At 44.5% G+C, this 22,618-nt stretch overlaps 1 protein-coding gene across 1 annotated transcript in view; it reads right to left on the reverse strand.

Annotated features, from left to right (window-relative positions):
- PLRG1 (pleiotropic regulator 1) overlaps positions 1 to 22,618 on the reverse strand; it is a 204,430-nt gene that overhangs the window by 19,839 nt on the left and 161,973 nt on the right. The window contains exons 13-14 of the mRNA XM_053703756.1: positions 7,897 to 8,036; positions 7,578 to 7,771 (exon numbers count right to left, since the gene is read on the reverse strand). Of these exons, the coding sequence (XP_053559731.1) occupies positions 7,578 to 7,771; positions 7,897 to 8,036 (334 nt within the window). The remainder of the gene's footprint in view (positions 1 to 7,577; positions 7,772 to 7,896; positions 8,037 to 22,618) is intronic.

Genomic DNA, 22,618 nt, shown 5'->3' on the forward strand with positions numbered 1-22,618 from the left:
CTGGATCAGATCCGTCACCCACAGAATGAAGCTCTCCGTCTTCACGTTCTGCAAACTGTGACGCAGTATCTGACATGGCTCTCACCTCATCCGCCTGCTCTGTCCTTAACCCAGAGCTATCGCGCTTGCCTCTTAATTCTGGCAATTTAGATAATACTTCTGTCATAACAGTAGCCATGTCTTGCAAAGGATTGCACCCACCAGCAAATGGATGATTAACCCCTTAATACCCAAAAACGGAATAACAATTTAATAATTAACGTTTTTCTCACAGTCAAAACACACTGTCACAGGTCTGCTGTGACTGATTACCTCCCTCAAAATGAATTTTGAAGACCCCTGAGCTCTCTAGAGACAATCTGGATCATGGAGGATGAAGTAGACAAATTGTGACTGAATTTTTACTGCGCAAAAAAGCGCTAAAATAGGCCCCTCCCACTCATATTACAACAGTGGGGAAGCTCAGAAAACTGTTTCTATGCAGAAAACAAAGATGGCCATGTGGTAAAAATCATGCCCTAATAAGTGTTATCACCAAGTACCTCACAAAAAACGATTAACATGCCAGTAAACGTTTTAAACATACATTTGAAAAGTTATGAATTGTTATTAATAAGCCTGCTACCAGTCGCTTTTACTGCAGTTAAGGCTCATACATTATTTCAATATTAACAGTATTTTCAGAGTCAATTCCATTCCTTAGAAAAATACATTCAGTGTACACACACTCATCAGCCTAATACCAGTCGCTATCACTGCATTTAAGGCTGAACTTACTTTACATTGGTATTAGCAGTATTTTCTCAGTCAATTCCATTCCTCAGAAAAATAATTACTGCACATACCTCATTTGCAGGGGGGCCCTGCATGCTATTCCCCTTCTCTGAAGTTACCTCACTCCTCAGATGAGAACAGCCAGTGGATCTTAGTTACGTCTGCTAAGATCATAGACAACGCAGGCAGATTCTTCTTCTAATGCTGCCTGAGAATAAACAGCACACTCCGGTGCCATTTAAAATAAACTTTTGATTGTAGAAATAAACTAAGTTAAAAAACACCACAGACCTCTCACAGCGACCTATCTAGTTAGGCTGCAAGAGAATGACTGAATATGACATGTGAGGGGAGGAGCTATGTAGCAGCTCTGCTGGGTGATCCTCTTGCAGCTTCCTGTTAGGAAGATATATTCCAGAAGTAATGGATGACCCGTGGACTGACTACACTTAACAAGAGAAATGTAATTCCAGGGTGTCTACTGTATCAATATTGATGTGCACCAAAATAGTGTGTTGTGGCTGCAGAGCTTCTGTATACTGTAAACTATAATGTCCCAAAAATTATACTACTATCATAAGGGAGCTTTTTATGTCAAATGTTTAGTTATGTGAAATTAAACAACTTATCAATATTTTTTCATTATTTATTCAGCCCCTTTCATTCAATTCAGCTCTGAAATTGCACAATTTCTATTTCTCAGAAATGGAAAAGAACCGTTGACTTATCAAGGCGAACTCTACCACATACCTTACACTAATTGGTTTTATCAGATAACAATTACAAACAATGTATTTTGTACTTTACCACAGTGACTAGCCTTATTGTCTGTGGTCTAAAGCCCAGATTGGCTCTCAAAATAAGGCAAATAGTGAGTGGGTAGAGTTTGGCTACTGAAAAATAATTGCAGAAAAAAGGATGTTAATTTCTTTTAAAAACATTAAAGGGTCATTCCAGCCAAAATTGGAATCCACGTGGATGCATTTCAGTTTTGAGTAGAAGCATTTTAGTCATATACATTTATTAGCAAAAATGCTAATAACAAAAGTTGTAGCTGTTTCAAAAGTGTATTTAAGTATGCACCGTGCACCAGCATTTTAAACACAGCATTTGCTCAGAGAGCCTAAGGTGCTTGTATCATCTGGTAATGACTCAATACATTAATTCCTGACATGATACAAGCCCCACTGGTGCTCTGAGCAGCTGCAGTATTTAAAATGCTGGTGCACTGAGAATATCTACCTATGCTTCACATGCACAGAAAAATGTTAACACTAAAACCTTCATAACTTTTACTAGAAGTATTTTTGCCAATACATGTATATTGCAAACATGTTTCTATTCAAAGATGTAATTCATCTATGTGCATTTAAATTTTGACCGGAATGTCCCTTTAAGACTTGGCTGTTATATTTTTCTAAAGCAACACAACAGAAATGTCATGTAATTACAAGATGTTTACTGTTCCTTTAAGGCTTTAATAAAAACATAAAATTATACTTACCTGATAATTTCATTTCCAGCGAGGGGAGGAGAGTCCACGGCTTCATTCATTACTATTGGGAATTAAGAACCTGGCCACCAGGAGGAGGCAAAGACACCCCAGCCAAAGGCTTAAATACCTCCTCCACTTCCCTCATCCCCCAGTCATTCTGCCGAGGGAAACAGGTACAGTAGGAGAAATATCAGAGTAAAAAAGGTGCCAGAAGATGAATAAATTTAAGGCCCCCCAACGGAGATACGGGCAGGAGCCGTGGACTCTCCTCCCCTCGATGGAAATGAAATTATCAGTTAAGCATAATTTATGTTTTCCATCTAAAGGGGAGGAGAGTCCACGGCTTCATTCATTACTATTGGAAACATATACCCAAGCTCTAGAGGACACTGAATGAAACCGGGAGGGTAAAAGGCGGGACCCTAATCTGAGGGCACCACAGCCTGCAAAACCTCTCTCCCAAAAACAGCTTCCGCAGAAGCAAAAACGTCAAATTTGTAAAACTTTGTAAAAGTGTGTAAGGAGGACCAGGTAGCAGCCTTACAAATTTGCTCCATAGAGGCCTCATTCTTGAAGGCCCAAGACGAAGTCACAGCTCTAGATGAATGAGCCGTGATCCTCTGAGGCTGTCTAATAAGCCAAGCGAATCAAGCTCCTCAACCAAAAAGACAAAGAAGTAGCAGAGGCCCTTTGCCCCTTACGCTTCCAAGAATACACCACAAAAAGAGGTGTAGATTGAAATCCTTTGTAGCCTGAAGATAGAACTTCAAGGCATGAACCACATTCAGGTTATGAAGTAACCTCTCCTTTGAAGAAGAAGGGTTAGGACACAAAGAAGGAACAACTATTTCTTGATTGATGTTACGGTTAGATACCACCTTGGGGAGAAACCTTAACCCAGTGCAAAGTACAGCCTTATCTGCATGAAACACCAGATAAGGAGGATCACATTGCAAGGCAGCTAGTTCAGATACTCTGCGTGCCGATGCAACAGCCAACAGGAAGAGAACCTCCCAGGACAGAATCTTAATGTCTATGGAATGCATAAGTTCAAACGGAACTCTCTGCAAAACCTTAAGTTTAGGCTCCAAGGTGGAGCCGACTGTCTAAAGACCGGCCTGATTCTAGACAGAGCCTGAACAAAAGATTGAATGTCAGGGAGCTCAGCGAGTCTCCTATGCAACAGAACCTTTAATGCCGAAATCTGTCCCTTTAAGGAACTAGCGGCAATACTCTTCTCCAAACCCTCTTGGAGAAAGGACAGAATCCTGGATACCTTCACCATATGCCAAGGATATCCATGCTTTTCACACCAGGGAAAAGTCCTCCACACCTTATGGTAGATACGACAAGTGACTGGCTTCCTTGCCTGAATTAGAGTATCAATCACACTTTTTGAAAAGCCTCTCTTGGCTAAGACTAGGCGTTCAATAACCACGCAGTCAGCATCAGAGAATATAGATTTTGATGTTGAAAGGGGCCCTGTGACAGCAGATCCCTACGACAGGGTTACCTCCACGGCGGAGAGGATGAAATCCCCACCAGATCCGCAAACCACGTCCTCCGCGGCCATGAAGGAGCTATCAGAATGTCCCGGGCCCGCTCCTGATTGATGCGTGCCACTATGCGAAGTAGAAGTGGTAACGGTGGAAATATGTAAGATAGGCTGAATCCCCAAGGAACCACTAAGGCATCTATCAGCTCTGCCTGGGGATCCCTGGACCTCAACCCATATCGACGTAGCTTACAATTTAGTCTCGACGCCATGAGATCTATCTCCGGCGCTCCCCATCTGTGACAAATCTCCACAAACACCTCGGGGTGAAGAGACTATTCCCCCCGGATGGAAGGATTGTCTGCTGAGAAAGTCTGCTTCCCAGTTGTCCACACCTGGAATGTGAATTGCTGAGAGCGAGCAGTTGTGGGACTCCGCCCACTCCAGAATCCGAGACACCTCATCGCGAGGAAGCTCCTTGTACCCCCCTGATGGTTGATGTAAGCCACCGAGGTAATGTTGTCGGTCTGGAATCTGATGAAACTGACCGACTCCAGAGAAGGCCATGCCTTCAGAGCATTATAAATTGCTCATAGTTCTAGGATGCTGATCGGAAGGAGAGACTCCTCCCTGGACCACTGTCCTTGTGCCACCCCAAACCGCTCCCCATAATTTCAGACTGGCGTCCTGGACAGTTGCTCCAGACGCATCCACCAAGAGAGGGAGTTCCGAGTCCGAGCATTCATGGATATCAGCTGTGATAGATCTCAATGGTCTCTATTCCACTGTCTCAACACGCAATTAAAGAGGTCTGAGATGGAACCCGGCGAATGGGATGACATCTATGCTTGACACCGTAAGACCTATCACCTCCATACATTGAGCCCCCGACGGGCTTGGGGAGGACGGAAGGGCAAGACAGGCGGACGCAAGCTTCCTGCGCCGCTGATCTGTGAGAAATATCTTCATGGAAATAGAGTCTATTATCGTGCCCAGGAACTCCACTCTGTTGCTGGGAACCAGGGAACTCTTTCCTGAGTTGATCTTCCAACAGTGAGATTGGAGCTGAAGAAGAAGAGCCATCGAATGATCCCCTGCGAGGCTGAGCGACGGCGCCTGAACTAGGATGTGGTCCAGGTAAGGCACCACCGCAATGCCCCTGGATCTGGCCACTGCAAGCAGCGCCCACAGAACCTTTGTGAAGACTCTCGGGCCGTCGCCAGACCAAAAGGAAGTGCCACAAACTGGAAGTATTGGTCCAGAAACGCAAATCTTAGGAACCTGAAATAGTCCCTGTGAATTGGCACATGAAGGTAAGCGTCCTTCAAGTCTACAGTTTTCATGAACTGTCCCTCTTGAACTAGGGGCAGAATAGATCTGATCGTTTCCATTTTGAACGATGGAACACTCAGAAACTTGTTTAAACACTTTAGGTCCAGAATCGGGCAGAACGTGCCCTCCTTCTTTGGAACCACAAAAAAGTTGGAATAGTACCCTAGACCCCTTTCTGCTAGGGGTACTGGTACGATAACCCCGAGAGAGGCGAGATCCCTCACACACTCTAGAAAGGCCTCTCTTCTCTGGTCTTGAAGACAGGTTTGATAGGAGGAATCTACCCTTGGGCGGATAAGAGCTGAACCCTATCCTGTAACCCTGGGAGACCACTTCTAGAACCCAAGGGTCCTAAACGTCCTGCAACCATGCGTCCGAGAATAGAGATAATCTGCCCCCTACGTGATCCGTAGACCAGTCGGGGGCCACCCCTTCATGCCGATTTCGTTTAGGCGGGCTTCTTGCTCTGCTTAGACTTGTTCCAAGATTCCTTGGACTGGTCCGCTTTTGCGGCGGGTTGCTGGCGCTGGGCCTTCTCCGCACAAAAGGGACGAAAAGTAGATCCTTTAGGCTTAGCCTTCTTATCCTGCGGTAGGAAAGCTCCCTTACCTGCTGTAACCGTGTAAATAAACGAATCCTGGACCAAACAGGATCTTTCCTTGAAAAGCCAGGGACAACAGCCTCGCCTTAGAGGTCATGTCCGCAGACCAAGCTTTTAGCCACAGAGCCCTGCGTGCTAAAACAGAAAATCCTGACACCATAGCATTCAGGCGAATAATTTGCCTATTGGCATCACAGATGAAAGAATTGGCGATCTTCAGAGCCTTAATCTTCTCCTGTATCTCCTCAATGGATGTCTCTCCCTCGACCATTTTGACACAGGGATTCACACCAATATGTTGCAGCTCCAGCGACCGCCGCAACGGTTGCTGCTGGCTGAAAAACAAACACTGTGCACTGAAACATCTTTCTCAATATGTTTTCCGGCTTTTTATCCAACAAACTATCCTCGAGGGGAATAGTCGTCCGCTTCGCGAGCTTAGAGATAGCCCCATCCACCTTAGGGATGGTCCCCCACAGCTCAAACTGAGATTCCGGAACGGGAAACAGTTTTTTAAAGGAAGAAGGGGAAAAGGAAGAACCTAATCGCTCCCATTCGTTCTTAATATTAGCCATCTTAACAGGAACCGGGAAAGACTAAGGTACTACCCTGTCCTCTTATGCCTTGTCAAGCTTAGGAATCACAGGTTCCTTTGGTATCTTAGGTTCCGGAACCTCCAGAGTAGCAAGCACCTGCCGTAGCAGAAAGCGTAAATTTTCCATCCTAAAACTATAACCAGGCACCTCCGCCGCCAGAGGTTTAGATAACACTGACTCCGACCCAGAAGTGGCTGCCTCCAAAGAGTGAGTGGGCCTCGTCATCGTATAGAGCCTCTGGATCTTCCATCGGCGACGACAAACTCTGGGCCACTATGACAAACCCTACGCTTGCGCTTAGCAGAACGTGGTAAGGCATGGATCACTGACGGCCAACAAATATCTCCCGAAGGAGTAACGGTTGGACCCCGGGGCGCTGCATGTGCAATCGGAGATGAATGTAGGGAATACACTTCCCGGGACTTAGAACCCTCAGAGGTGGACGGCTCAGTAGTACTAGACATCCATTTACATTTAGATGTTGTAACGCCCAGTCACATGGAATGCCTGGCAGGACCTCCCCTGCACTAGGGAAAAACGCTCGCTCCAAAAAATGGCAGAGCAAAGTTTCCACAAGTAACCTGAAAGTTCCACACATTGCCAGAGCCTCATCTCGCACATAACGCAGCAATGACACAAACAATATCATGTATAACCCCCCCACCTTGTCAATAATCCCCCTTCCAGGAATATTAACCCTTGATTCTGTAAAAATAAAAAAAAAATCTTACCAGAATCTACGCCGTGGAACAGGAACACAGCCCTTCAAGTGTAGCAGGTTAGTAGCCTTGCTCCTGACATGGACTTGAGTAAAGAAAGCAGGCAGCTAAAATCGTCAATGCTGATTGCTTATGGAGCTGTTAATGAGTCGGGATGGTTTCGCAGAAAGACTCTCCCTGCATCTCTGGACTCTAACTTTCATCCAGGCTCTCATTGAGAGGCTGACAGGACCACTTAAAACTCCAGTCCCACTGTGAAGAGTACTACCCTCCATAAGAGACTACTCAGAATCTCCGGCACTCCTCTGCCATCCTCCTGTGACGAAAGGCAAAGAATGACTGGGGGATGAGGGAAGTAGGGGAGATATTTAAGCCTTTGGCTGGGGTGTCTTTGCCTTCTCCGGGTGGCCAGGTTCTTAATTCCCAATAGTAATGAATGAAGCTGTGGACTCTACTCCCCTTTAGATGGAAAACAAAGGAGTAAAGTTAGAAATTAGTCTGGGAGCCTTGTCTGGCAATAAAATAATTAAGAAAAGCACATGGAGCAAATTAACACGATACATACCGCAGTATCATCTTCCCTGTAGACCTTAATAGTCTTATCAGCTTCTGCAGTGATTAATCTGCTTTCTGACTGGTCAAAAGTACAGGCAAATATGCCAGATTCACTATCTAGAGAACCAGGTTGCACAGCAGCATGAATCCTCTGGAAATTGTAACCTGTCCGCCAGTCCCACATGTGCATTGTTCCATTATCAGCTGTCAAACAGAAATCAGAAGTCAGACAAAATGAAAATGTACACTTAAAGTACCCCATAGGCAAAAGAAACGGAACTTCTGTTACCCCCCTTCTCCCTATAGAGAAAACAAAAAAAGCAACCCACCTCCAGATACCAGCACGCCATCTGAGTTTACAGCTAAAGTGTTGATAATAGCATTGTGGCCAGAAAGGTTTTGAATGAAGTTTCCATCAGGAAATTTCCACTGCTTAATATTATCTGGTGACCCAGATGCAAATGTATACCTAGAATAAAAAAACATAATTTATGCTTACCTGATAAATTCCTTTCTTCTGTTGTGTGATCAGTCCACGGGTCATCATTACTTCTGGGATATAACTCCTCCCCAACAGGAAATGCAAGAGGATTCACCCAGCAGAGCTGCATATAGCTCCTCCCCTCTACGTCACTCCCAGTCATTCGACCAAGAATCAACGAGAAAGGAGAAACCAAGGGTGAAGTGGTGACTGGAGTATAATTTAAAAGATATTTACCTGCCTTAAAACAGGGCGGGCCGTGGACTGATCACACAACAGAAGAAAGGAATTTATCAGGTAAGCATAAATTATGTTTTCTTCTGTTATGTGTGATCAGTCCACGGGTCATCATTACTTCTGGGATACCAATACCAAAGCAAAAGTACACGGATGACGGGAGGGATAGGCAGGCTCATTATACAGAAGGAACCACTGCCTGAAGAACCTTTCTCCCAAAAATAGCCTCCGAAGAAGCAAAAGTGTCAAATTTGTAAAATTTGGAAAAAGTATGAAGCGAAGACCAAGTTGCAGCCTTGCAAATCTGTTCAACAGAGGCCTCATTCTTAAAGGCCCAAGTGGAAGCCACAGCTCTAGTAGAATGAGCTGTAATTCTTTCAGGAGGCTGCTGTCCAGCAGTCTCATAGGCTAAACGAATTATGCTACGAAGCCAGAAGGAGAGAGAGGTAGCCGAAGCCTTATGACCTCTCCTCTGACCAGAGTACACGACAAACAGGGAAGACGTTTGTCGAAAATCCTTAGTTGCCTGCAAGTAGAACTTGAGGGCACGAACTACATCCAGATTGTGTAAAAGACGTTCCTTCTTTGAAGAAGGATTTGGACACAAGGATGGAACAACAATCTCTTGATTGATATTCCTGTTAGTGACTACCTTAGGTAAGAACCCAGGTTTAGTACGCAGAACTACCTTGTCTGAGTGAAAAATCAGATAAGGAGAATCACAATGTAAGGCTGATAACTCAGAGACTCTTCGAGCCGAGGAAATAGCCATTAAAAACAGAACTTTCCAAGATAACAATTTTATATCAATGGAATGAAGGGGTTCAAACGGAACACCCTGTAAAACGTTAAGAACTAAGTTTAAACTCCATGGCGGAGCAACAGTTTTAAACACAGGCTTGATCCTAGCTAAAGCCTGACAAAAGGCCTGGACGTCTGGATTTTCTGACAGACGCCTGTGTAACAAGATGGACAGAGCTGAGATCTGTCCCTTTAATGAGCTAGCCGATAAACCCTTTTCTAAACCTTCTTGTAGAAAGGACAATATCCTAGGAATCCTAACCTTACTCCAGGAGTAACCTTTGGATTCGCACCAGTATAGGTATTTACGCCATATCTTATGGTAAATCCTTCTGGTAACAGGCTTCCTAGCCTGTATCAGGGTATCAATAACCGACTCAGAAAAACCACGTTTTGATAAAATCAAGCGTTCAATTTCCAAGCAGTCAGCTTCAGAGAAGTTAGATTTTGATGTTTGAATGGACCCTGTATCAGAAGGTCCTGTCTTAGAGGTAGAGACCAAGGCGGACAGGATGACATGTCCACTAGATCTGCATACCAAGTCCTGCGTGGCCATGCAGGCGCTATTAGAATCACTGATGCTCTCTCCTGTTTGATTTTGGCAATCAATCGAGGAAGCAGCGGGAAGGGTGGAAACACATAAGCCATCCCGAAGTTCCAAGGTGCTGTCAAAGCATCTATCAGAACCGCTCCCGGATCCCTGAATCTGGACCCGTAGCGAGGAAGTTTGGCGTTCTGGCGAGACGCCATGAGATCTATCTCTGGTTTGCCCCAACGTCGAAGTATTTGGGCAAAGACCTCCGGATGAAGTTCCCACTCCCCCGGATGAAAAGTCTGGCGACTCAAGAAATCCGCCTCCCAGTTCTCCACTCCCGGGATGTGGATTGCTGACAGGTGGCAAGAGTGAGACTCTGCCCAGCGAATTATCTTTGATACTTCCATCATTGCTAGGGAGCTTCTTGTCCCTCCTTGATGGTTGATGTAAGCTACAGTCGTGATGTTGTCCGACTGAAACCTGATGAACCCCCGAGTTTTTAACTGGGGCCAAGCCAGAAGGGCATGGAGAACTGCTCTTAATTCCAGAATGTTTATTGGTAGGAGACTTTCCTCCTGATTCCATTGTCCCTGAGCCTTCAGAGAATTCCAGACAGCGCCCCAACCTAGTAGGCTGGCGTCTGTTGTTACAATTGTCCAGTCCGGCCTGCTGAATGGCATCCCCCTGGACAGATGTGGCCGAGAAAGCCACCATAGAAGAGAGTTTCTGGTCTCTTGATCCAGATTCAGAGTAGGGGACAAGTCTGAGTAATCCCCATTCCACTGACTCAGCATGCACAATTGCAGCGGTCTGAGATGTAGACGTGCAAAGGGTACTATGTCCATTGCTGCTACCATTAAGCCGATCACCTCCATGCATTGAGCTACTGACGGGAGTTGAATGGAATGAAGGACACGGCATGCATTTAGAAGCTTTGTTAATCTGTCTTCTGTCAGATAAATCTTCATTTCTACAGAATCTATAAGAGTCCCCAAGAATGGAACTCTTGTGAGAGGAAAAAGAGAACTCTTCTTTTCGTTCACTTTCCATCCATGCGACCTTAGAAATGCCAGAACTAACTCTGTATGAGACTTGGCAGTTTGAAAGCTTGAAGCTTGTATCAGAATGTCGTCTAGGTACGGAGCTACCGAAATTCCTCGCGGTCTTAGTACCGCCAGAAGGGCACCCAGAACCTTTGTGAAGATTCTTGGAGCCGTAGCCAATCCGAATGGAAGAGCTACAAACTGGTAATGCCTGTCTAAGAAGGCAAACCTTAGATACCGGTAATGATCTTTGTGAATCGGTATGTGAAGGTAAGCATCCTTTAAATCCACTGTGGTCATGTACTGACCCTTTTGGATCATGGGTAAGATTGTCCGAATAGTTTCCATTTTGAACGATGGAACTCTTAGGAATTTGTTTAGGATCTTTAAATCCAAGATTGGCCTGAAAGTTCCCTCTTTTTTGGGAACCACAAACAGGTTTGAGTAAAACCCTTGTCCTTGTTCCGACCGCGGAACCGGATGGATCACTCCCATTAATAACAGATCTTGTACACAGCGTAGAAACGCTTCTTTCTTTATCTGGTTTGTTGACAACCTTGACAGATGAAATCTCCCTCTTGGGGGAGAGAATTTGAAGTCTAGAAGGTAACCCTGAGATATGAGCTCTAGCGCCCAGGGATCCTGAACATCTCTTGCCCAAGCCTGGGCGAAGAGAGAGAGTCTGCCCCCTACTAGATCCGGTCCCGGATCGGGGGCCCTCGATTCATGCTGTCTTAGGGGCAGCAGCAGGTTTCCTGGCCTGCTTGCCCTTGTTCCAGGACTGGTTAGGTTTCCAGCCTTGTCTGTAACGAGCAACGGCTCCTTCCTGTTTTGGTGCAGTGGAAGTTGGTGCTGCTCCTGCTTTGAAATTCCGAAAGGGACGAAAATTAGACTGTCTAGCCTTAGCTTTGGCTTTGTCTTGAGGCAGGGCGTGGCCCTTACCTCCTGTAATGTCAGCGATAATTTCTTTCAAACCGGGCCCAAATAAAGTTTGCCCTTTGAAAGGTATATTAAGTAATTTGGACTTAGAAGTTACATCAGCTGACCAGGATTTTAGCCACAGCGCCCTACGTGCCTGAATGGCGAATCCTGAGTTCTTAGCCGTAAGTTTGGTTAAATGTACTACGGCCTCCGAAATGAATGAATTAGCTAGTTTAAGGACTCTAAGCCTGTCCGTAATGTCGTCCAGCGTAGCTGAACTAAGGTTCTCTTCCAGAGACTCCATCCAAAATGCTGCCGCAGCCGTAATCGGCGCGATGCATGCAAGGGGTTGCAATATAAAACCTTGTTGAACAAACATTTTCTTAAGGTAACCCTCTAATTTTTTATCCATTGGATCTGAAAAAGCACAGCTATCCTCCACCGGGATAGTGGTACGCTTAGCTAAAGTAGAAACTGCTCCCTCCACCTTAGGGACCGTTTGCCATAAGTCCCGTGTGGTGGCGTCTATTGGAAACATCTTTCTAAATATTGGAGGGGGTGAGAACGGCACACCGGGTCTATCCCACTCCTTAGTAACAATTTCAGTTAGTCTCTTAGGTATAGGAAAAACGTCAGTACTCGCCGGTACCGCAAAGTATTTATCCAACCTACACAATTTCTCTGGTATTGCAACAGTGTTACAATCATTAAGAGCCGCTAAAACCTCCCCTAGTAATACACGGAGGTTCTCCAATTTAAATTTAAAATTTGAAATATCTGAATCCAATCTGTTTGGATCAGAACCATCACCCACAGAATGAAGCTCTCCGTCCTCATGCTCTGCAAGCTGTGACGCAGTATCAGACATGGCCCTAGTATTATCAGCGCACTCTGTTCTCACCCCAGAGTGATCACGCTTGCCTCTTAGTTCTGGTAATTTAGCCAAAACTTCAGTCATAACAGTAGCCATATCTTGTAATGTTATCTGTAATGGCCGCCCAGATGTACTAGGCGCCATAATATCACGCACCTCCCGGGCGGGAGATGCAGGTACTGACACGTGAGGCGAGTTAGTCGGCATAACTCTCCCCTCGCTGTTTGGTGAAATTTGTTCAATTTGTACAGATTGGCTTTTATTTAAAGTAGCATCAATACAGTTAGTACATAAATTTCTATTGGGCTCCACCTTGGCATTGGAACAAATGACACAGATATCTTCCTCTGAATCAGACATGTTTAACACACTAGCAATAAACTTGCAACTTGGTTACAATCTTATTTAACAAAAACGTACTGTGCCTCAAAGAGCACTAAACGATTAAATGACAGTTGAAATAATGAACTGAAAGACAGTTATAGCATCAATCCTTAAAAACAACACAACTTTTAGCAAAGGTTTGTTCCCATTAGTAAAGTAACAATAATTAAATTTGAAACATAAAAATTACAGAGCAACGTTTTTAATAACAGTCAATATATAAGTCTCACAGCTCTGCTGAGAGAATCTACCTCCCTCCAAAGAAGTTTGAAGACCCCTGAGTTCTGTTAGAGATGAACCGGATCATGCAGGAAATACAAGAGTAACTGACTGGAAATTTTTGATGCGTAGCAAAGAGCGCCAAAAACGGCCCCTCCCCCTCACACACAGCAGTGAGAGAGAAACGAAACTGTCACAATTAAAACAAGCAACTGCCAAGTGGAAAAATAATGCCCAAATATTTATTCACTCAGTACCTCAGAAAATGCAAACGATTCTACATTCCAGCAAAAACGTTTAACATAATAAATACCTATTAAAAGGTTTAATGTACTTTTAACAGAGTAATTCCGGTGAAATACCATCCCCAGAATACTGAAGTGTAGAGTATACATACATGTCATTATAACGGTATGGCAGGATTTTCTCATCAATTCCATTCAGAAAATAAAAAACTGCTACATACCTCAATGCAGATTCATCTGCCCGCTGTCCCCTGATCTGAAGCTTTTACCTCCCTCAGATGGCCGAGAAACAGCAATATGATCTTAACTACTCCGGTTAAAATCATAGTAAAAACTCTGGTAGATTCTTCTTCAAACTCTGCCAGAGAGGCAATAACACGCTCCGGTGCTATTGTAAAATAACAAACTTTTGATTGAAGTTATAAAAACTAAGTATAATCACCATAGTCCTCTCACACATCCTATCTAGTCTTTGGGTGCAAGAGAATGACTGGGAGTGACGTAGAGGGGAGGAGCTATATGCAGCTCTGCTGGGTGAATCCTCTTGCATTTCCTGTTGGGGAGGAGTTATATCCCAGAAGTAATGATGACCCGTGGACTGATCACACATAACAGAAGAAAAGAGAAATTATGCAGCATTATACAGCAGAGAATTTTAGGACATGCTGTGCAGGACAAACCATTTCACTAACTTTACTGACAAAGCAAAAACTGCAGCAGTGGAAATTATTCCTTCACCTGAGAAGGCTGCTGTGCAAGTATATATATATATATATTTATTTTTTTTATTTCTAAATGTCATTTTTATTTATAACAAGGAGAATCCTGTTCATTAGATAAACTGATATCTGACAAATGCTCTTAAATTACACAAAAAAAACCAAGGTAGTCTTCTAACCCACTGAGTGTAAGAACTTTGCAGTGATCGTGCACACTTCATGTTCAGACAGATGCTGTCTGGGTTTTTACACAATTTTAATGACTATTTGCACATAAATATACAAAACCATGTACTAAAAGATTTCAGCATGTTTGTTTTAGGGATTATCTGTGGAAAAAACACAATTTATGCTTACCTGATAAATTTATTTCTCTTGTGGTGTATCCAGTCCACGGATCATCCATTACTTGTGGGATATTCTCATTCCCAACAGGAAGTTGCAAGAGGACACCCACAGCAGAGCTGTTATATAGCTCCTCCCCTAACTGCCATATCCAGTCATTTGACCGAAAACACGCAGAGAAAGGAGAAACCATAGGGTGCAGTGGTGACTGTAGTTTAAATGAAAAAATTACCAGCCTTAAAATAACAGGGCGGGCCGTGGACTGGATACACCACAAGAGAAATAAATTTATCAGGTAAGCATAAAACAGAATTTATGCTTACCTTATAAATTACTTTCTCCAACGGTGTGTCCGGTCCACGGCGTCATCCTTACTTGTGGGATATTCTCTTCCCCAACAGGAAATGGCAAAGAGCCCAGCAAAGCTGGTCACATGATCCCTCCTAGGCTCCGCCTTCCCCAGTCATTCGACCGACGTAAAGGAGGAATATGCATAGGAGAAATCATATGATACCGTGGTGACTGTAGTTAGAGAAAATAATTCATCAGACCTGATTAAAAAACCAGGGCGGGCCGTGGACCGGACACACCGTTGGAGAAAGTAATTTATCAGGTAAGCATAAATTCTGTTTTCTCCAACATAGGTGTGTCCGGTCCACGGCGTCATCCTTACTTGTGGGAACCAATACCAAAGCTTTAGGACACGGATGATGGGAGGGAGCAAATCAGGTCACCTAGATGGAAGGCACCACGGCTTGCAAAACCTTTCTCCCAAAAATAGCCTCAGAAGAAGCAAAAGTATCAAATTTGTAAAATTTGGTAAAAGTGTGCAGTGAAGACCAAGTCGCTGCCTTACATATCTGATCAACAGAAGCCTCGTTCTTGAAGGCCCATGTGGAAGCCACAGCCCTAGTGGAGTGAGCTGTGATTCTTTCAGGAGGCTGCCGTCCGGCAGTCTCATAAGCCAATCGGATGATGCTTTTAAGCCAAAAAGAGAGAGAGGTAGAAGTTGCTTTTTGACCTCTCCTTTTACCAGAATAAACAACAAACAAGGAAGATGTTTGTCTGAAATCCTTTGTAGCCTCTAAATAGAATTTTAGAGCACGAACTACATCCAAATTGTGCAACAAACGTTCCTTCTTTGAAACTGGATTCGGACACAAAGAAGGCACAACTATCTCCTGGTTAATATTTTTGTTAGAAACAACTTTCGGAAGAAAACCAGGTTTAGTACGCAAAACCACCTTATCTGCATGGAACACCAGATAAGGAGGAGAACACTGCAGAGCAGATAACTCTGAAACTCTTCTAGCAGAAGAAATTGCAACCAAAAACAAAACTTTCCAAGATAATAACTTAATATCTACGGAATGTAAGGGTTCAAACGGAACCCCTTGAAGAACTGAAAGAACTAAATTGAGACTCCAAGGAGGAATCAAAGGTTTGTAAACAGGCTTGATTCTAACCAGAGCCTGAACAAAAGCTTGAACATCTGGCACAGCCGCCAGCTTTTTGTGAAGTAAAACAGATAAAGCAGAAATCTGTCCCTTCAAAGAACTTGCAGATAATCCTTTCTCCAAACCCTCTTGTAGAAAGGATAGAATCTTAGGAATTTTTATCCTGTTCCATGGGAATCCTTTCGATTCGCACCAACAGATATATTTCTTCCATACTTTATGGTAAATTTTTCTAGTTACAGGCTTTCTAGCCTGAATAAGAGTATCAATGACAGAATCTGAGAACCCACGCTTTGATAAAATCAAGCGTTCAATCTCCAAGCAGTCAGTTGGAGTGAGGCCAGATTCGGATGTTCGAACGGACCTTGAACAAGAAGGTCCCGTCTCAAAGGTAGCTTCCATGGTGGAGCCGATGACATATTCACCAGGTCTGCATACCAAGTTCTGCGTGGCCACGCAGGAGCTATCAAGATCACCGAAGCCCTCTCCTGATTGATCCTGGCTACCAGCCTGGGAATGAGAGGAAACGGTGGGAATACATAAGCTAGGTTGAAGGTCCAGGGCGCTACTAGTGCATCTACTAGAGTCGCCTTGGGATCCCTGGATCTGGACCCGTAGTAAGGAACCTTGAAGTTCTGACGAGACGCCATCAGATCCATGTCTGGAATGCCCCATAATTGAGTTATGTGGGCAAAGATTTCCGGATTGAGTTCCCACTCCCCCGGATGAAATGTCTGACGACTCAGAAAATCCGCTTCCCAATTTTCCACTCCTGGGATGTGGATTGCAGACAAGTGGCAGGAGTGAATCTCCGCCCATTGAATTACTTTGGTCACTTCTTCCATCGCCAGGGAACTCCTTGTTCCCCCCTGATGGTTGATATATGCAACAGTCGTCATGTTGTCTGATTGAAACCTTATGAATTTGGCCTTTGCTAGTTGAGGCCAAGCCTTGAGAGCATTGAATATCGCTCTCAGTTCCAGAATGTTTATCGGGAGAAGAGATTCTTCCCGAGACCATAGACCCTGAGCTTTCAGGGGTTTCCAGACCGCGCCCCAGCCCACCAGACTGGCGTCGGTCGTGACAATGACCCACTCTGGTCTGCGGAAGCTCATCCCTTGAGACAGGTTGTCCAGGGTCAGCCACCAACGGAGTGAATCTCTGGTCCTCTGATCTACTTGGATCGTCGGGGACAAGTCTGTATAATCCCCATTCCACTGTCTGAGCATGCACAGTTGTAATGGTCTTAGATGAATTCGCGCAAAAGGAACTATGTCCATTGCCGCAACCATCAAACCTATTACTTCCATGCACTGCGCTATGGAAGGAAGAAGAACAGAATGAAGTACTTGACAAGAGCTTAGAATTTTTGATTTTCTGGCCTCTGTTAGAAAAATCTTCATTTCTAAGGAGTCTATTATTGTTCCCAAGAAGGGAACTCTTGTTGACGGGAATAGAGAACTTTTTTCTACGTTAATTTTCCACCCGTGAGATCTGAGAAAGGCTAGGACAATGTCCGTATGAGCCTTTGCTTGTGGCAGAGACGACGCTTGAATTAGTATGTCGTCCAAGTAAGGTACTACTGCAATGCCCCTTGGCCTTAGCACCGCTAGAAGGGACCCTAGTACCTTTGTGAAAATTCTTGGAGCAGTGGCTAATCCGAATGGAAGTGCCACAAACTGGTAATGCTTGTCCAGAAAGGCGAATCTTAGGAACCGATGATGTTCCTTGTGGATAGGAATATGTAGATACGCATCCTTTAAATCCACCGTGGTCATGAATTGACCTTCCTGGATGGTAGGAAGAATTGTCCGAATGGTTTCCATTTTGAACGATGGAACCCTGAGAAATTTGTTTAGGATCTTGAGATCCAAAATTGGCCTGAATGTTCCCTCTTTTTTGGGAACTATGAACAGATTGGAGTAAAACCCCATCCCTTGTTCTCCTAATGGAACAGGATGAATCACTCCCATTTTTAACAGGTCTTCTACACAATGTAAGAATGCCTGTCTTTTTATTTGGTCTGAAGACAATTGAGACCTGTGGAACCTTCCCCTTGGGGGTAGTTCCTTGAATTCCAGGAGATAACCTTGAGAAACTATTTCTAGCGCCCAAGGATCCTGAACATCTCTTGCCCAAGCCTGAGCGAAGAGAGAGAGTCTGCCCCCTACCAGATCCGGTCCCGGATCGGGGGCCAGCATCTCATGCTGTCTTGGTAGCGGTAGCAGGCTTCTTGGCCTGCTTACCTTTGTTCCAGCCTTGCATCGGTCTCCAGGCTGGCTTGGTTTGAGAAGAATTACCCTCTTGCTTAGAGGATGTAGAATTTGAGGCTGGTCCGTTTCTGCGAAAGGGACGAAAATTTGTTTTATTTTTAGCCTTAAAAGACCTATCCTGAGGAAGGGCGTGGCCCTTTCCCCCAGTGATGTCTGAAATAATCTCTTTCAAGTCAGGGCCAAACAGCGTTTTCCCCTTGAAAGGGATGTTAAGCAATTTGTTCTTGGAGGACACATCCGCTGACCAAGACTTTAGCCAAAGCGCTCTGCGCGCCACAATAGCAAAACCTGAATTTTTCGCTGCTAATCTAGCTAATTGCAAAGTGGCGTCTAAGGTAAAAGAGTTAGCCAATTTAAGTGCTTGAACTCTGTCCATAACCTCCTCATAAGAAGATGCTTTATTGAGCGACTTTTTTAGTTCTTCGAACCAGAAACACGCTGCTGTAGTGACAGGAACAATGCATGAAATTGGTTGTAGAAGGTAACCTTGCTGAACAAACATCTTTTTAAGCAAACCCTCTAATTTTTTATCCATAGGATCTTTGAAAGCACAACTATCTTCTATAGGGATAGTGGTGCGTTTGTTTAGAGTAGAAACCGCCCCCTTTTAAACACAAAAAAACTCTTAGCCATCTCCGTGGAGATGTTGCCTGTGCAACGGCAAAGAGAATGACTGGGGAAGGCGGAGCCTAGGAGGGATCATGTGACCAGCTTTGCTGGGCTCTTTGCCATTTCCTGTTGGGGAAGAGAATATCCCACAAGTAAGGATGACGCCGTGGACCGGACACACCTATGTTGGAGAAATTGTGTTTTCTCTTGTAAGGTGTATCAAGTCCACGGATCATCCATTACTTGTGGGATACCAATACCAAAGCTAAAGTACAGGGATGAAGGGAGGGACAAGGCAGGTACTTAAACGGAAGGTACCACTGCCTGTAAAACCTTTCTCCCAAAAATAGCCTCCGAAGAAGCAAAAGTATCAAATTTGTAGAATTTGGAAAAAGTATGAAGCGAAGACCAAGTCGCCGCCTTGCAAATCTGTTTAACAGAAGCCTTATTTTTAAAGGCCCAAGAGGAAGCCACAGCTCTAGTAGAATGAGCTGTAATCCTTTCAGGAGGCTGTTGTCCAGCAGTCTCAGAGGCTAAGCGGATTATGCTTCTTAGCCAAAAAGAAAGAGGTTGCTAAAGCCTTTTGACCTCTCCTCTGTCCAGAGTAGACAACAAACAAAGCAGATGTTTGACGAAAATCTTTAGTAGCTTGTAAGTAAAACTTTAAAGCACGAACCACATCCAGATTGTGTAATAGACGTTCCTTCTTTGAAGGAGGATTAGGACACAAGGATGGAACAACAATCTCTTGATTGATATTCTTGTTAGCTACCACCTTAGGTAAAAACCCAGGTTTGGTACGCAGGACTACCTTATCCGTATGGAAGATCAGATAAGGAGAATCACATTGTAAAGCAGATAACTCGGAGACTCTACGAACCCGGGGAAATAGCAACCAAAAAAAGAACTTTCCAAGATAAAAGTTTGATATCTATGGAATGAAGAGGTTCAAACGGAACTCCTTGAAGAACCTTAAGAACCAAATTTAAGCTCCATGGGGGAGCAACAGGTTTAAACACAGGCTTGATTCTAACCAAAGCCTGACAAAATGCCTAAACGTCTGGAACATCTGCCAGAAGCTTGTGCAAAAGAATAGACAGAGCAGAAATCTGTCCTTTTAAAGAACTAGCTGACAATCCTGTTTCCAAACCATCTTGAAGAAAGGATAATATTCTGGGAATCCTGACCTTACTCCATGAGTAACCTTTGGATTCACACCAATAAAGATATTTACACCATATCTTATGGTAAATTTTCCTGGTAACAGGCTTTCGTGCCTGTATTAAGGTATCAATGACTGACTCGGAGAAGCCACGCTTTGATAAAATCAAGCGTTCAATCTCCAGGCAGTCAGTCTCAGAGATATTAGATTTGAATGGTTGAAAGGACCCTGACGTAGAAGGTCCTGTCTCAGAGTCCATGGTGGAAAGGATGACATGTCCACCAGATCTGCATACCAGGTCCTGCGTGGCCACGCAGGCGCTATCAAAATCACCAATCACCAATGCTTGACCTTGGCAATCAGTCGAGGGAGCAGAGGAAACGGTAGAAGCTTGGCGTTCTGGCGAGACGCCATGAGATCCAGTTCTGGTTTGCCCCAACGATGAATCAATTGTGCAAACACCTCCGGATGGAGTTCCCACTCTCCCGGATGAAAAGTCCGCCTCCCAGTTCTCTACACCTGGGATATGGATAGCTGATAGGTGGCAAGAGTGAGTCTCTGCCCAGCGAATTATCATTGAGACTTCTAACATCGCTAGGGAACTTCTTGTTCCCCCTTGATGGTTGATGTAAGCCACAGTCGTGATGTTGTCCGATTGAAATCTGATGTACCTCAGAGTTGCTAACTGAGGACAAGCCTGAAGAGCATTGAATATCGCTCTCAGTTCCAGAATATTTATTGGAAGGAGTGTCTTCTCCTGAGTCCACGATCCCTGAGTCTTCAGGGAGTTCCAGACTGCACCCCAACCTTGAAGGCTGGCATCTGTTGTTACAATTGTCCAATCTGGCCTGCGAAAGGTCATACCTTTTGACAGATGGACCCGAGATAGCCACCAGAGAAGAGAATCCCTGGTCTCTTGATCCAGATTTAGTAGAGGGGACAAATCTGTGTAATCCCCGTTCCACTGACTGAGCATGCATAGTTGCAGTGGTCTGAGATGTAAGCGTGCAAACGGCACACTGTCCATTGTCGCTACCATTAAGCAGATTACTTCCATGCACTGAGCCACCGAAGGGCGCGGAATGGAATGAAAAACGCGGCAGGAATTTAGAAGCTTTGATAACCTGGACTCCGTCAGGTAAATTTTCATTTCTACAGAATCTATCAGAGTCCCTAGGAAGGAAACTCTTGTGAGTGGGGATAGAGAACTCTTTTCCTCGTTCACTTTCCACCCATGCAATCTCAGAAATGCCAGTACTACGTCCGTATGAGACTTGGCAATTTGGAAGTTTGACGCCTGTATCAGGATGTCGTCTAAATAAGGGGCCACTGCTATGCCCCGCGGCCTTAGGATCGCCAGAAGCGACCCCAGAACCTTCGTAAAGATTCTTGGGGCTGTAGCTAAACCAAAGGTAAGAGCTACAAACTGGTAATGCCTGTCTAGAAAGGCAAACCTGAGAAACCGATGATGATCTTTGTGTATCAGAATGTGAAGATAAGCATCCTTTAAATCCACTGTAGTCATATATTGACCCTCCTGGATCATAGGTAGGATGGTACGAATAGTTTCCATCTTGAATGATGGAACTCTGAGGAATTTGTTTAAGATCTTTAGATCCAAAATTGGTCTGAAGGTTCCCTCTTTTTTGGGAACCACAAACAGATTTAAGTAAAAACCCTGTCCCTGTTCCTCCTTTGGAACTGGATGGATCACTCCCATAACTAGGAGGTCTCGTACACAGTGTAAGAATGCCTCTCTCTTTATCTGGTTTGCAGATAATTGTGAAAGGTTAAATCTCCCTTTTGGGGGGGAAGCTTTGAAGTCCAGAAGATATCCCTGGGATATAATTTCCAACACCCAGGGATCCTGGACATCTCTTGCCCACGCCTGGGCGAAGAGTGAAAGTCTGCCCCCTACTAGATCCGTTACCGGATAGGGGGCCGTTCCTTCATGCTGTCTTAGAGGCAGCAGCAGGCTTTTTGGCCTGCTTACCTTTGTTCCAGGTCTGGTTTGGTCTCCAGACTGTCTTGGACTGAGCAAAAGTTCCCTCTTGTTTTGCATTAGAGGAAGTTGATGCCGCACCTGCCTTGAAGTTTCGAAAGGCACGAAAATTAGACTGTTTGGCCCTTGATTTGGACCTTTCCTGAGGATGGGCATGACCTTTTCCTCCAGTTGATATAAGCAATAATCTCCTTCAAACCAGGCCCGAATAGGGTCTGCCCCTTGAAGGGAATATTAAGTAGCTTAGATTTTGAAGTCACGTCAGATGACCATGATTTAAGCCATAGCGCCCTGCGCGCCTGTATAGCAAAACCAGAAATCTTAGCCGTTAGTTTAGTCAAATGAACAATGGCATCAGAAACAAAACAATTGGCTAGCTTAAGTGCTCTAAGCTTGCCAAGTATGTCATCCAATGGAGTCGCTACCTGTAAAGCCACTTCCAGAGACTCAAACCAGAACGCCGCAGCAGCAGTGACAGGAGCAATGCATGCAAGGGGCTGTAGGATAAAACCTTGTTGAACAAACATTTTCTTAAGGTAACCTTCTAATCTTTTATCCATTGGATCTAAAAAACATAATTTATGCTTACCTGATAAATTCCTTTCTTCTGTTGTGTGATCAGTCCACGGGTCATCATTACTTCTGGGATATAACTCCTCCCCAACAGGAAATGCAAGAGGATTCACCCAGCAGAGCTGCATATAGCTCCTCCCCTCTACGTCACTCCCAGTCATTCGACCAAGA

Source organism: Bombina bombina, chromosome 2 (genome assembly GCF_027579735.1).
Source record: "Bombina bombina isolate aBomBom1 chromosome 2, aBomBom1.pri, whole genome shotgun sequence".
NCBI lineage: Eukaryota > Metazoa > Chordata > Amphibia > Anura > Bombinatoridae > Bombina > Bombina bombina.